This window comes from Tetrao urogallus, assembly GCF_951394365.1.
Source record: "Tetrao urogallus genome assembly, chromosome: 18".
NCBI lineage: Eukaryota > Metazoa > Chordata > Aves > Galliformes > Phasianidae > Tetrao > Tetrao urogallus.
In genome coordinates, this window is record NC_136831.1 from 9,703,145 (window position 1) to 9,718,841 (window position 15,697).

Consider the following 15,697-nt stretch of genomic DNA (forward strand, 5'->3'; position numbering starts at 1 on the left):
CCAGCGTCTCCCAGTGACAGAGTTTCCCCCACAGTGAGAGACAAGATCATAACAAAAGGAAGGAAGAGGTGGGAAGGAGTCATTAAGAGTGCATGCGGGCCAGTTCTTCATCAGTGCTTTGGAAACAAGCACGTGGTGTTGCTGTTCCCAGTCGCACCTACCGCATTGGTCAGGTCGAGGCAGTCGTAGGTTCGCTCTGCAAAGACCCTGTATGCCTCCTGGAATTCCTCATGCATGTCCACGACCTTCTGACCCAGGGCCTTCCCTTTAAATCCACTGAACTCAATCTTTTCCAGCTTCATCAGATCCAAGGCATTTGACAGGAGACACTTCAAGTCAAAGGAGACATGCGCAGGTTATAACACTGACAGAAGGCAATGAGAACAGCTGTCCCAGCAGGGAGCTGCGCTTGCTGCCACGTGCAGGAACCTCCCCAGGCACACACTGAGCAGCACAAGCAGGGAGCCAGATCTTACCTGTCATGGGCACCACTGGCTGCTCACAGCCCAGCGGGAGCTGAAGCTGTCACTGTAAACACAGCGCCTGCAAAGAAACTGCTCCTGAGGTTATTTAGGGAGCAGATTCAAAACGTGAGACCTATCTCTGCTGAGATGGCCGGGGAGCTCTTTCCTTCCCACCCTCCACATCCTGAGCAGGCCTGATCCCACAGTGCTACCTCTCAGGAAATTCTCCCCTCAGCAGGTATGGCAGCAGCACAACCACCACCCCGTCCTTCCCTTTCAGTAGGACTCCTGGTGGGCATGCGTGAGCATCGGTGTTGGTCTTCCTCAGAGGACCAGGAGCGCGCTGATCCCAAGCACAGGAATGCACTGGCAGACATCCTGAGCTCCAGGGACAACCTTAAGCAGCAAGGGAGCTTCACCCCACATGGGCTGTTGAATGGGTGACAGCCCTTGGTCCAGAGCTTCCCATCTATGCCAAGGCACTGCCAGGCTCTGGTGCCTCCCTCCATGCAGAGGTGGGGAGATGCCATGTGACTGCAGCTCCAGCCATGGCCAGGCTCATCAGAAACAGCTTCCAGCCAAGGGAACTACACCTTGCAGGTCTCTGGCAGCTAAATATTCACAGCTTTGAGAACCATCCTGCACCGCTGAGACTACAGAGGGCAGAGGGCCACCCCAGCCAGGCAGCAGCTTTACAGCAGAAAAGCAAAACTGAGATGAAGAAGGGAAGAGCCCTCCTCTCTGCACACGCTCACAGGCTGCCTGTGCACCAGAGTAACTGGACCCTTCATGAAATTCTGCCCCTCATTTTATCTCACTGGGTTGCTTGAAAAGAAGAGAGAGGGAGACAGCAGCCTTCCTCATTAACAGGCTGCTGTGCCTTTGTTTTTATTTTACAGCTCATTCCTCTCCCCCTTCCAGCTCCTCCACCTGACTGCACACTGTACAGCCTTTCTCCATCCCTGGGGGTGTAGGACAGTCTTGCAAAGCTCTGCCATCATGTCAGTACATGTGCAGCTCAAACCCTCCATAATGGCTTTCTTCTGTAGCCCATTTTCAAAGTAACCAAGCAATGAGCAAACAGTGCCCCAGAGTCTTTGCAGAGTTACGGTGCATAATTACTGTGTCACTCATATTGTCCTCATGATGACCTGCAGTTACTCTATGCCTATTAACATTCATCTCTACGCTGACCAGAATAATTTGGTTTACTGCACAGCAAATCTTACTGGAAACCATCACTATGAAGAGTCTTAAAACAGACATCAGTCACAACGATTTTGAGTACAGTTAATTAAATAATGCATAAAAATATACAGCTTACTTTGACTAGTAAAACCTTCTGTTCCACTGCAGAGAACAAGAGGAGAAAAACAACCCCAATCTGCCTCTGAATAGGCAGATGGGACACCCCTGAGCCACAGCACCCTGCCTTGGCAGACCACCGGGACACGAAGGGATGATGCGGTGAGCTTCTTCCCAGGTCACACATAATCATGGGGAAGAGGCAGCCTCTCCCAGCCTCTCAGAACCCAGCTTGTGGGTGTCTCTGACAGCAGCAGCAGGACAGGGGGTCTCAGAGATGGCACTGCTTGATCCACAGCCCCCAGTGACTCCCACTCCCTTGGCCCAACGGGACTCTTTGGAAGAACAAATACACCTAGCAATTTGAACAGAAAAGCACAACTGAGTAGCTCAATCATTTTACTGGGCAGGATGAGGGAAAACAAAGTTCCAGCAGACCTAACAGCGAGTAACTCCATCCCCAGGCACCCAGTGAAGGTGTTAACAAATGAACTTAAGTCATTAAAGCTCTTCTTAAGGCTTGCAATGATTTTCTCACCTCCACCATTTCCAGTCTCTTCAGAAATCTGTCCAGCCTTGCAAACACCATCTTGGCATGGAAGTCCCACTCCTTCACTTCTTTGCCTGATTTATAATAGGTGTGAAGTTCTTCCCTTCTGTCCTCAAAGGCCTCTTTGAATCCATTCAGGATGCCAAGCACCATCTGCACCTTGCTCAGACTCTCCTCCATTTCCCCTTTTAGAAGGTCTTCTGGAGATAGGTGTACCACGGCCTGGAACAGCAAAATCACACTCAGGAGGTCACTTCTTGCACTGAATGTTTCAAGTTGAAAGAATCATTTTGCCAGGGACGGATGGGAGAGAGGAAGAGAGAGGGACTAGATTTAGAAAGCTTCCTCTTGGAAGCATCAGCGTGACAGCCACACACCTGCTGGATGAGAAGGTTGCAGATCTCCTGCAGCAGCACCACGATGCGTGCAGGCCGGCTGTAGTGCTTGGAGGTGACCCAGATCAAACACACCACGTGGAGCAGGGGGAGCAGGAGCGGCTGCACCTCGCTGAAGTCAGTCCTCTCTACGTCCTCCAAATGGCGCCGGAGGGGCATCAGGTGCAGGTGAATGTCCTGGGCTTCACTCAAAGCTGTGTGAAGCAGCACAAGAGTTGGTGAGACCCACCTACACATGGTGCAAACCAGCCATCGACCACAAGGTGTACCGAGACACCCAGGTGCAGAAGGTGGCCCAGGACCACTGTTCATCTACGGCAATAACCAGCACAGATGGAAGCCAGGTCTGCAACTGCTCAATGAGACGTGGGCAAACGAGTGCTGTAAATGTGTGCTGCCATCGCCCCAAGCAGCCTGCAGACCCTGCCATGCAGCACAGGCTGAGGAGCCTTGCAGGGCCTGTCTTGGACTGAGCTTTTTTTCAGCTATAGCAGCTAGCAACACAGGTGATCACAGTCCCACTCGTCCTGGCTGTACAGCACAGCTGTCCAACAACAAGTTCAGCCAAAACCTTCAGCCACACAGACACAAGTTGACTTTGTACACCTGTGTAGTTTCACCTTTGAGAAAAATCCTACAGAGCATAAACATGAATGACACCATATGATCACAATTCAATTACATCTGTAGACCAACAAGAAGCGACAGAAGTATCCAGATACATATGAAGATAACCCCAGAATCCACGATGAAGGAAGAAACCCCCACTAGCAACACTGACCTCCCTGCACAGACCCACAGACATCAGCACAAAGAGCACTCCACCAATCTGACCTGTGCTGTAATGGGATTTAACAATTACAGTCCAAATTACCCAGTTGGTATTGCTGTTACTGTACTAAAACCAAATATGTTTTTTATTTTGATTAGGCTGTTAAGAGAATTAATTACACTGACAGTGAATTCTTGGCTCCTTATACATTGGGTCCTTCTCTAGCCCTACTGATCTGCACTGCCCATGCACTGTGCATACCGTAGTATGTCCTTAAAAGAAGGAACATTTCCATGTGAAGAAGTAAAGAGTGTTGTTATCTGTCAGCATGAACACAGCTGGCAAAGTCTGAATAATTTTCTCTTGCCACAGAGCAGCTGAGATGAAGATGAACATGCAGGGTCACTCACAGTGAGCTGCAGGCAGCGGAGCAGCAGGGCGCTGCTGGTTTTCACTGCAGAGGGGAATTTGCAGTATTTCTTTTGGCTGAACTCCCCTAAGCAAAACTCACTCGCTATCTTCACGTAGCTGCATGTTAAAGGTAGAACTTTGTTTCAATAACAGGAGAAAATAAATCCTTCATTGTAAGGATTTTCTTCTCATTGAAGAAAAAAAATGATTTAATACCCTTGTAATGCTATAAAGGGATGGAAAGTACTGCAATAACAGCGGGGTGGCAAAGTTTTGGCTACAGCAAATGAGAAGAAGCTCAAGTGCAGCAGCTGTGGATGCAGAAACGAAGGAGAAAAGCTACTTACCTTTGGAAGGCTGCAGGTAGGCAGGGATCTCAAGCAAGAGATGCCCTTACCTCCACTGCCAACCCTTAAATGAGGTCTGCAAAGGGGTGACCTTGAAATCAGCATGCCCAAAGGGCTTCATCATAAAGTGCAAAATGCTGCTACCCTTCCACAGAGGTTGGGACTGCAGCAGCCAAAGCTTGGGAAATAACCTAAGGCCTGTCTGCTTTCTCTTGGCTGTGAGAACTGTCCTTATTGTACTGAAACTTCAGTCTTGCAGATCAACACCACAGGAGCTGATGCAATAAAGTCTCAAGATACACCTTGTGCACCTTGATCTTTCAGATCAGTTCAGATGAGTCCTGCTGGATTACTGTGATTGCTTTAGTACAGTAGAGTGAAATCCCAAATCCATTCACCCTGATCCTTGGGAATGGTCTGGCTCAACAGAACCGTGATCGTGCTTGGCCAAGCTTAGAAACAAAAGCACAAGCAGACCAACTTGCCACAAAACAGGGCTAGCAATGTGGTTGCAGTCCTCATGGTCATAGTGGACTCCTAAGGACCAAGCCCACACATTAGGATTGAAACCAGTAAAACTAGTAAACCTAGTAAAATTAGGTAAAACAAAGGCCAGAGGTTATTTCATACAGATATATCAAAGCTGCACCATTATCTCACCTGCTTCAACATCCGTGAGCATAGCTCTGAAGGCCGGTAAGTAGCTGCTCTCAACTCTCTCTAGCACCTCTATCATGTTCCTAACCTTCCTCGTCCTCAGCTGACTGTAAATGCACTCCAGGTCATCACACCTGCAACAACCAAGACACATTACAAGCTCACAAACTGAGCGAGCATCAGCTCAACTCATCAGTTCAGCTGTGGTGCAGACAGGCTCTGTAGGTTTTGTTGCAAGGAGCAGGGTCTCCTAGAGGCCATAGAGGGACAGCAATATCTCAAACCCCTTCCCATCTGCAAGCATTAGTTGCTCCATTGGGTATCTAGAGCTGTCACATGCCTGTTGATGACACACATGCTCCAAGAGTGGCTGAGAGGACTACTACATTCCAGCCAGGAGAGGCTCAGCAATGAAAATCAGTTCTGAATTAAAAAAACAAACAAATGTTGACATGCCTGTTCAAGTTGGTAGTCTTTTTAAAAATAAAAGATGGCTTCTGAGAAGGCTGAAAACTTCATTAGCCTTCACTATCACTTTAGTGGTAGTGGCTGCACTAATCGGCCTCAGGCACAGGAACCACCTCTTCCAAGGCAGAGAACCAGATTTCTGTTTCTTAGGAAGTGGGACATCTCCTAGACCTCACAAATAAATTACTTGGGCTGAGAAGATCCAGAGAGGTGTCCATCAGCTCTTACAGCTGTGGCTGGCTCCTAGTGAACTGAGACAGTGAGAGCACTTCCAAAACTCTCCCCTAAAGATGTGACACCAGGACTAAGTCAAAATGCAACCAGCTGCCCTATGATCTCAAGCAACTGTGCAGATCAGGTTATTTTATGTGTGGGAGCAGTGGTCAGTGCCTCAAATCCTTACACGAATCCAAGGCAGCCCGACATTTGCAATTGGTCAAGCAGCTTTACTAGAGGCACCTACGAGGCTCCTTCCAAACCAGCCAGGTTTGGCACCAGGGCCCACCGTGCTCCAGCCAGGCTGCCCAGGGTACCTGTTCTTCCAGAACTCCAGTTCCACCTTGGGGTTGGGATTACTGCCTTGCAGGAGAGGCTCTGAGGACTCTTTCTTCAGTGCTCTCTGGATCTGGTAGCTCCAGTCTATGATAGCTGACTCCGTGGCATGCACAAGAGATTTGTCAATCTGCTCCAGGCTGCAAAATAACAGACTGCGTGGTTAACTTTGCTTTCTGCTTGTTTATGCTCATTATTCAGCTGTACCTGCTAGATTTTATAGATTAAGGTCCAGCTTTATGTTTCAAAACCAGAAAACCATCAGAAATGAAGATCTTGCTGTTACTTCAATACCTAAATTACAATCTGGAGAAAATGAGTTAAATTCGACAGCAATCCAGGCAACAATACACTTTTATGAGCAAGGTTCACAAAAGGAATGGTGGAAGAGCTTCCACATCGCCATCCCCAAACAATCAGATCCATTTGGGCTCAGTGTCCAGCCTGGAGAGCCACACTTGCAGCAAGATGCTCTCACCCACTGTCACTAACTCACTTAATACGGAAAGAAACCATGTAGGTGGGCAGGTGTGCTCAGGACAGGCCACCTCCCTGCCTGGGAAGCAGCACAGCCTCCTGCCATCCCACCCACACCACGTCCAGTCCAAGGCGTGATTGGTCCCATCACACTCACTAGCACACCTCTTGAGGACCCACAGGGTGCAAATGCAGTCCAGGCATGGGGATGACACAGTGTGCAAAGGTATCTGCCACCACATGCTGCCCAGGCATTATTGCCTTGTCCTGGGCCAGCTTCACAGCACTGCAGAATTCAAACCCCTTTAATTCCCAGTTTGGGCTGGCTGCTGAGGAGACCAGAGTGGAAGTTCCTCCCAGTTGCAGTGTGGGCACCCTGCCTGACATAACACTAGCACTGGGATAGTGATTCTTCAGTTGCTGAAGCTATTGCAGGGGCTCAGCCTCCCCAGGCTGTGCTAACCAGAGATGCTGGGGTGGTTTTGCTGGGGGTCATCCCTCAGGGACTAAAAGTGAGCTTCAGAATCGCAACAGCCACCAGGGAGGTCTAACCATGAATCGAGACTACAGAAATTATCACAGTGCTCATGGAAACGCAGTGCGTCCGGTAAGCCACCCCACTTCTGCAAGAGGACGTAGGCAACAGTTTTCAAATCTCTCTGTGGGACCACAAACAGCTCAGAAACTTGAAGGAAGTTGTAGCTGTTTTTTCAGGTACCTTTCCATAACAAATCCAGTTTTGAGGGGAGGCAGAATAACCCTGACCAAGCAGTCAGCATGAACCACAAACGGGTGGGTAACAACTGAGCAGCACAGCTGAGGGGATACACTGGCAAACTGAAGCCAGAAAAATTCTGGCAGGAGAACCCTGGCTTCCCATTCAGAGGTAACGGGAAAGCAGCAGAGGTTTTGTTCAGTTTGTTTTCTCCATTAAGTTTGTTGCTTTGCTGTGTGTTCACAACTTCTTGTCACTTTCTGAGCTGTTTCTGCCTGCTTATAGTGCTGCACGCTCCCCAGAGACAGAGTTTGTAAGGAAGAGAACAGGTAGAGCAAAATACACTCATCTGGGCAGTCTGGATAAGCAGTAGTCAATGGTGATCAGTAAGAGCCACTACGATTGGTGAGGGCTCCCCAGAACACAGCACACGCATCAGTAGAACATAACCAGAGGACAGCAAGCAGTGATACTCACAATTTCTCATGTCCCAGATCAATGTTCTCTATTCCCTCCGAGCCTGCTGGAAGAGGCAGCAAGGTCTTGCCTTTCACTTGGCCAACCACCACGAAGACGGCACTTTTCAAGCTGTGGACATGACGTAAGATGTCCTGTGACACCACCCGTGGCCAGCCCTGATGGTTCTTCCTGTTTGTCAGGATGGGCACGATCACCTGCAGAACAAATTGCAAAAAAGCAATGAAGAGAAAAGTGCTGCAGGAAAATGACAGGCCGCCAGGCTCCGAGCTCCGTGCTCAACCAAGCCTGGAGACCTGAACTCACTGCTGGGCCAAGCAGCTTCGTGCCTGTGTGAAACAAGGGCAGGGCAGGAGGAAAGGACCTCTCCACAGGCCTGCTTTGCTGGTGATCCAAAACGTTGCCAGGGATGAAACCTGTCTACGAAACTAGCTGCTCTCGCTCAGACCAGGGCTGTGGTGACAGCTTTCAGCCCTCTCCACATCACACCTCTCGTGCATCGCTGAGCATCACAAGGCACAAGAGGAATAAGAAAATGCTGAGGTTCAAAGCTCATTGCTCTCCGCTCCCAACAATGCTCACCACTGTCAACTGTCCTGAGAGCTCTCCCTTCACCAGGAGGGCAGAAGACAGTCAAGCCGGATGGGAAGGTGTTCAGTAGCACTCACTTGGCTGTTTTGTTGTGTGCAAGGCGAAAAATCAGACATCTCTGCACTGTTCTCATGGAAGGAGGTCAGTCACATGTGATGATAAACTCACATACTACACCTCCCTAAATCCAAGAGCTGAGAAGGGCAGAAACAAGTGGACAAAGCAAGCAGGCAGCCCAGTCCTGCTGCTGCTCCAGCTGCCCCAACCTCCAAACCTGCACCTGGAGGCAGCTGCACGGACCAGCAGGCTGCATCGGTTCTGTTCCCCTGCACACAGCTCTGGTACTCACTGCCAGCAGGCAGGGCAGAGGCAGAGCTTTCAGGTAGGCAGGGCTGAGCCCTTTTCCAAGGGCAGCAGGGCTGGGCTGAACCCCCCTAGTTCAGAGGATCCCCCCATTGGTGAGGGTCACCTTGTCTCCTTTCCAACAGCACTAGAGCTCTTCAGTTTTTCGGTTATTTCCCAAGCTGCAGCCCTGTCAATCTGACTCCTGCCATTCCTGCACAGCCTCAGGTTGGTCCCAGCCTGGCAGCAGAGTCCCCCTGGGCTTGCCAGAGCTGGCTCTGCCTTGGCTTAGCTGGCTCCAGGCTGTGGCAGCAGACTAACAAAGCCGGGTTCTCTGTGGTGACCAATGCTACTCCTTAGTGCTGCTGGCACAGGGAGGCTGCTGGGTGCAGCTATGGCAGAAGCCAATGAAAGTAGGGTGAGCTGCAATAAGAAAAGTTACAAAAACAACTGCAAGTGGGCCCAAATCTGAACAGAAAAAAACATGACAGCACCGTGCCTGGGAAATCAGAGTGCCAGTGACTGCAGCCACTGCTGGCCTGGGGAGCAGCAGCACCAGCCACTGCAGGGTGCCCAACTCTTGGCTCACTACTGGTTCAGTAGTTCCATCTATTACCATTGAGACCTTCCACTATTAAATCCTGTGGGCTGCTAGTGTTAGACCTTGTAACCAGCTGCTTGTTCCCTTGTTAGACCATCAAAACATGACCTGCACGGAGAACAACCCCCAGCTCCACAAAGAAGAGAAGGCACGTTCTTTTCAGCCCTAATGAGGGTTTGTGTGGGACAGGCAGAAAAGACATCCCCAGCCATGCTGGGCCTCCTCACTGTTCAGCACAAGCTGTTTCTCCAACCAGACAAAGCCTTCTAAGGCTGACCCAGAAGTGCTGATAGAAGGCCCTTTGCAACATGCTCTGCAGCAGCCACAGCCATGTGCGCCCTCAGCCTCAGGAAACTAAAGGTCCTTCTCAATTCTCCACCCCTCTTCCCATCCTGTATCACCATCCTGTTTTCCTTGAAGTTAAGTCTGAGCAAAAAAGCAGAACCAAACCCAGACACTGTCTGCTCCCCATGGAAACACCACATCCATCTGCAGAGGCTGCAGGGAGAAAAGCCCAAAGTGTGCCCCCAAGCAGCTGGAGGCAGCCAGAAAACAGATCCAACAGTGCTGAATGGAATGTTCCTACCCCCAAACCTCCCCATAACAGATGGTGTTTACAACACGTATCATGCACTACCTGCTGTCATCTACAAACAAAACCTGATACAAAAACTGCTGTCTGTGCAGACTAAGCACAGCCACAGAGCTCAAGCCAGAACAAAAGCTCCCATGTAAGTAATGCATTGCCAGCCATGCTGAGCCCACAGCCTGCTCCTGGAAGCCCACTCTGGTGGTCAGCATCCCACAGAACTTCTCAGCGTGGATTTAATGACCTGGAACATTAAACTGATGTTCAGACTGCACTGGAGCGAACTGGAGCCCCTGAGCACCTGCAATACATTGATGACGTTATCGTGTGGGGCAACACAGCAGAAGTTTTTGAGAAAGGAGAGAAAATAATCCAAACCCTTCTGCTAGGAAATCCAGTTCCCAAGACTGCGACATCGTCACATCCCAATGGAAGCAACAACAAAATCACTGCTACATCCCTGACAACCAGCAAGAGGGAAACACGAGCTTCTTTAGGTGCTGTGGGTTTCTGGAGAATGCATGGTCTGTGATATTTCATCTTGCCCACCCTGGAGTCTATACTGCCTTACATGAGTGCACGTGTCTGGAGAGCCAGACCTCATAGAATATTTATGGCTGTATATAATGTATAATAATACTCAGGATGTATTCCTGGACTGGGGCAACAGACACCTTATACTCCCATGGTGGGAGACGCCCAACCCCCAGTTTCACCCATGTTCGGCTGACAGGAATAGTCTGTCCCCCAAAACCACCCATCATCACTCCGTCTCCATCAAATTTAGTCGAATCTCTGTAGATAATTGATGTTTCTGCCCCTGTATCAACAAGTGCCATAACACTCCCTGGACATTTTTCCGGGACCAGAATATTGTCAACTCTACAAAGGGCCTCCGGTCCCTTCTGGGGGCCCTAGGGGGACTAACATCCTTCGTCACGCCATGAACTGAGCCAAAGTCAAGTCTTTTGTCTTTGTGTTTTTTGTCACTGTGGCCCGAGACACCTGAGGGGCTTCTTTTTGCTATTGGAAGCAATGAAATCCTCTATGTTCCACACTGTCATTGGCAGTCGATCTCCGCAAATTGGACCCCAGCCCAAATAAGATCGTTAAACATTTGTTTTCACGACACCCTTATGGGCCCAGCTGAGGACTGGTGGCGCCTTGGCACAGGAGGCCTCTTGGTTTTAACTACTGGAAGCAGCTCTGCTTCTTCTACTACTCAGATATTGCGCCCAGTGTGCAGACGCTCTGTCTCACCAGGTTTAATATGGAAACCAAATTCCCATACAGGTGGGAAGGGGCCTGCTGTAGATTCCATCTCGCATACCTGCTGAAAACTTTACTATGTCTGGGCTTTTGAATGAGTCCTCGTATATCGCTTCTCTTTTGCCCAGCTCACGAATATAATTCTGAAGGTCCCCTATGGAGGACCACAATCCTGTGTTTAATGGAACATCTGGTTTGTTCAGCCAAACCACGCGGCATGCAGCCATTAACCAGTCTATTACCGACTGGTTCTCACTGCTGTACTGAACAGCAGCACACAGACTCTGCCTGAGGGCAGGGTGCACCGTCACAGTGGCCAAATTTGATACTTCTGGGCCATTAACCACAACACCTTCTGCCCCTGAATCCCTTAATCTAAGTAACCACGTGGGTACACTCTCTTTCAGCCTGTGCCAAAATGTTGCACCACATCCATCAGTTCTGTAGGTGCACGGCCTCACCGTCACGTGTGAATGCGTTTGGGCAGGGGGCCGTTGGGCAGGGGGCACCCGCCAGTCTGCCTTGTGCTTCCTTTGTCTTCTGGGTTATAATAGGATGAGTGCCAAGGAATCCGTCATAAGTGGAACCTCTAGATCTAATTTAGAGTTTCAGCCAGGCCCGTTGTTTCAGAGGTGTGGTTATTATCTATTCAAGTATTGCAGACCTGACCTATCGGGGAATGTAAAGTTGGTCTGTTCCCTGTTAATACATTAAGCTCCTGTTCCAGTTTTTCAGTGCAATCTTTTAATAGCCGATGTTCACTTTCTAAGGTGTCAGCTCTTATCTCAGTTTGATTTAACAGTAGCCATGCCACTCTGGAGGCGGCCAACTGCCTTTCTTTTGTAGTTAGATATCTCTATCTAACCCGTGAAAAGTATTCCACCAGGCAGAAACATTCCCCACAATACACAGGAGACCCCATTTCTCAACGATGGTTGCTAACTGCTAATAAGGAGAACCCATAAGCCCTGGATCTCCCCAGGAATCGTTCTATCTAAGGGGCTGATGTTCTCCCCCTGACCCATTTGTAGACGTTCCACAGAAAAGACACTATAACAATTTCAGTCCATTTTAGCCTGCCTGGCTCACCACATGTAAATCAATAAGCGTACAGAGCTTAGGCTAAGCAGGATTATCGTGATGGAAAGCTAATAAGTGAAAAATGCTCACTGATGCTGTAGGCTCACAACACTCTCCACAAGGATTGATGTCCAGGAAGAGATCCTGCCTCAGTGGCAGTCAGCACTTAAATGGGATCTAGGAGAGGTGCAGCCAGGCTCCCCCCCTCCCAGCAGCACAGCTGAATTGCCTTCACCTGTGCTCCCACGGCTGATTCCTAGCTTGCCTCAGGTGGTCAGTCAGAGCTTCAGGCTGTGGTTTAGCAGTCAGAAGGATCCAGAGGACCTTAAGAGTGCTACACTCCAACTGAAAAGGAGATGCTGGCAGCATACGAGTGGGTTTGGGCTGCTTCCAAAGTGGTTGGTACTGTGCACAGCTCCTTTTGGCACCCTGACTGATGCCAAGTGGATTCTGTTGATTACACAACAGGCTCGAAGGGGAAACCCCCATTGTCCAGGACTTTTGGAACTGACACAGGCTGGACTGAAGGTAGGAATTTTGGAATAGCACCAGTGGAGAAGATTGCTTTTGCTCAGAGACCTGTGTTCACTTGGAGGGTAACACGAGGAAATGCGGACATTCAGTGCGTATCTCCAAGGGGACCTGATGCTGGGGAGAAGAGTCAGCAGTTTTAAGTATACATGTGCACATGCATGTAATGCTAATTGTTGTTTATTATTTGCATGTATTTATATATGTGTGTTGTACAATTCTGGCATAATGCAATGACATGGAATAGAGGCTGGATACCTGTCAGGGCTTTCCATATGCGTTCCATATCATGTCATCATGCAATGAAGTGACAGAACTGGGACAGCTGCTGAGGGAGAACTACAGACCCCAGAGGGCTCCAGACCTTCCCACGTGGTTTTGGGGAGGGAGATACAAAGTGACGCAGTGATACCAAGACAATCTCTTTTGCTCCACACTGCCGAGCCTGCAGCACACACTTAGGAGATGCTCCCTTTCCCATTTGTTTGATTTATTACTCTTGATTCCTTTTACATTGTATTACCTCCCATTCCTTTACCACTTATAGTAAAGTAGTTTATTTCAATGGAACAGCAACTCCTCCTCCTCGTTTCTCAGCGGCCTCCTGCAGAGGCGGGTGGGGGAAGGAGCTGAGCCCTGCTGGGTGACAGAACAAAACAAAACAAAATCCAGCCCAGCGTGCAGCGCTGCTGGAGCCGGGGACCGAGGAACCCGGGGGGTCTGTAATTGTGGATCTGGAGGAATGGGGCTGGGAGGTTCAGATGAAGCCTGCACGTCTCAGTGAAGAGCAACTTTTTACGCAGTCTGACAGCGATAGGACCAGGAGAAACGGTTTTAAACTACAACAGGAGAGCAGCACGTTAGGTGTGAGGAGGAAGCTCTGCTATCCCGAGGCTGAGACACGTGGCCGCTCGAAGAAGCGTGGGCGCCCCGTGCCCGAGGCCCGGCTGCGCTCCGTCACCCTCAGCCGGCCGCGCTCCATCCCACGAGGAATCGCTCGGATCCCCGCCGCCCAACCGCGCGCTGGCGCCGAGCCGCCCCGCTCTCCGCCTTACCTCCTCCACCAGGGCGGCGAAGTGCTGCAGGGCGTCGGCGGGCAGATCCCCGCACAGCGGCTCGCCGGGCCCGGGCGGCCGCAGGAAGAAGAGCGCCTTGGGACGGGCGGCGGCGGCCGGCGGCGGCGACGGTCCCAGAGCCAGCCGACCCGCGGGGCCGCGCCACGCCAACAGCGCCCGCCCCGCCGCCCCGGCCGCGAACGCCCGCAGCTCCGCCGCCGCTTCATCGCCGGCCGCCACGCTGTCCGCCGGCAGCCGCAGGCCCCGAGCCGCCCGGCGCAGCAGCCGCAGGACGCGGGGATCCGGAGCCTCCTCCGCGGGCAGCTCCGCGCCCTCCATGCGGCGGCTGTTTGCGGGGAGGAGCCGCGGTTGCCCGGGGGACGAGTCGGGCCATGCCCGCCGATCGCCCCGCCCGCCGGTTTTCCGTTTCAGCCCCGGGGCAGCCGGAGCTCGCGGCGTCCGTCGCTGCTCGTTTGCTGCTTGTGAATACGTCGACGTGAGAACGAGCGCGTTTCCTCATTTCTGGCACCTAAGAGATCCGCCTTTACTTCTACGAGAAGCAGCACGGATCCGCGGCAGCCCAGCAATAAGCCCGCTCGCCCCCCGGCCCTCTGTGTGCCCACATTGTGCAGCAGTAGGACCCTGCTAAGCCCACACAGCCTGCTGCTCTGCTCCAGCGTGCCAAGCTCCCCCCTTTAGACAAGCGTAACAAAGCACAGCTAACTTACTAAGATGTTTTGCTGCCCTTTTGTCTTCAATCTTCCATCCCCTTAAAATAAAGCCATTTTTACTATGTATTGCTACCTCCTGTCGAGCACGTGGGGGCCTAGCAGTAGCTTCTGAGAGGGAATTCCTTCATTGAAATAGCCATGAATCACAGAATGGCCTGGGTTGAAAAGGCCCACAATGTTCATCCAGTTCCAACCCCGCTATGTGGAGGTCACCAACCAGCAGACCAGGCTGCCCAGAGCCACATCCCGCCTGGCCTTGAATGCCTCCACAGCCTCCTTGGGCAACCCACTCCCAATGCCTCCCCCATCAAACCCACACATGATTACAGGACACAGAAGTCTGAGCAGAGAAACTATCACACATCCTCCCTTCGCAGCTCACTGTCCTCCATCAGCTCACGCTGCCAGCTGCCCTGCACACTACACCAAACACAGTTCATAGTTGTCTGTTCTGGAGCCTTGCAGAAGCAGTGTTTGCCATCTCAAACAGCAGGAATGAAGCAGCAGAAGCAGGTGTGGCTTTGGTGGCACAAAGCATATTTGTAACAGCTATGAGGTTGATCAAGGTGCTGTAACACATAAATAAGGTCGTTCTCTCCCAAAATTCAGGTGTTTGTTGACTCCTCACCTCATTAACTACCTAATCAAAACACTTGTGGGTGATGTTGAGTGGTTTATTCAGACTGTAATGAAGGTTTTGGAAAACTGTTCTGATGGGGGGGTGGGAGGGTGGAGGAAATCAACCAAGAAAACCAAAATAAAATGGGAATGCGCAGCAGCATTCAGATCCTTAAATTAACCTAGATCTCTAAAAGCAATTAACTGCGTCCCATTTTATTTGAAATTTCTTCCCACAGCCTAGGTCTTGACACTTAGATACACTCCTTGTGTAACCAGAGAGCTCCTCCCCCCCCATTCTGGTGAGTCCACAGCCCCATGAGGACTTACCAGACTTCACCTCTTGCAACTCCCAAGATTGTAACTGCTGCTGTATTACCAATAGCTTCCATTGTAAAACCGAAAATTAAAACAGCTCAGAGAGAAGTCTTGGCTAAAAGAAAAACGGCACGTGGATTGCTGATATCCAGGGTCAGGAACTGTGGTATGGGTAAATACTGCCATCAAGGACTTGCACTGCTTACAGCATGCTTGGGAGCTTCAGCCCACAGCGACCCACTGACAACCGAGCGCAGCCAGCCGCCAAGGCCAGGCCCTCCTGCCATGGCACCTGCAGGCTGCCCAGCACTGCCAGCCCCAGAGGCCTGTACAACACAGGGCACCTCTTACAGAGCAGAGAACGTTCTCTACCTCTTTTCCT

At 50.8% G+C, this 15,697-nt stretch overlaps 1 protein-coding gene across 1 annotated transcript in view; it reads right to left on the reverse strand.

Annotated features, from left to right (window-relative positions):
* The window catches only part of DNAH9 (dynein axonemal heavy chain 9), a gene marked incomplete at both ends in the record, with an annotated part of 190,321 nt that extends 176,334 nt beyond the window's left edge, over window positions 1-13,987 (reverse strand). Inside the window, 7 exons of the mRNA XM_079544232.1 lie at window positions 162-329; window positions 2,308-2,541; window positions 2,697-2,908; window positions 4,905-5,035; window positions 5,903-6,061; window positions 7,591-7,787; window positions 13,649-13,987. Coding sequence (XP_079400358.1) covers window positions 162-329; window positions 2,308-2,541; window positions 2,697-2,908; window positions 4,905-5,035; window positions 5,903-6,061; window positions 7,591-7,787; window positions 13,649-13,987 — 1,440 coding nt within the window. The remainder of the gene's footprint in view (window positions 1-161; window positions 330-2,307; window positions 2,542-2,696; window positions 2,909-4,904; window positions 5,036-5,902; window positions 6,062-7,590; window positions 7,788-13,648) is intronic.
* Window positions 13,988-15,697: the final 1,710 nt, after the last annotated feature.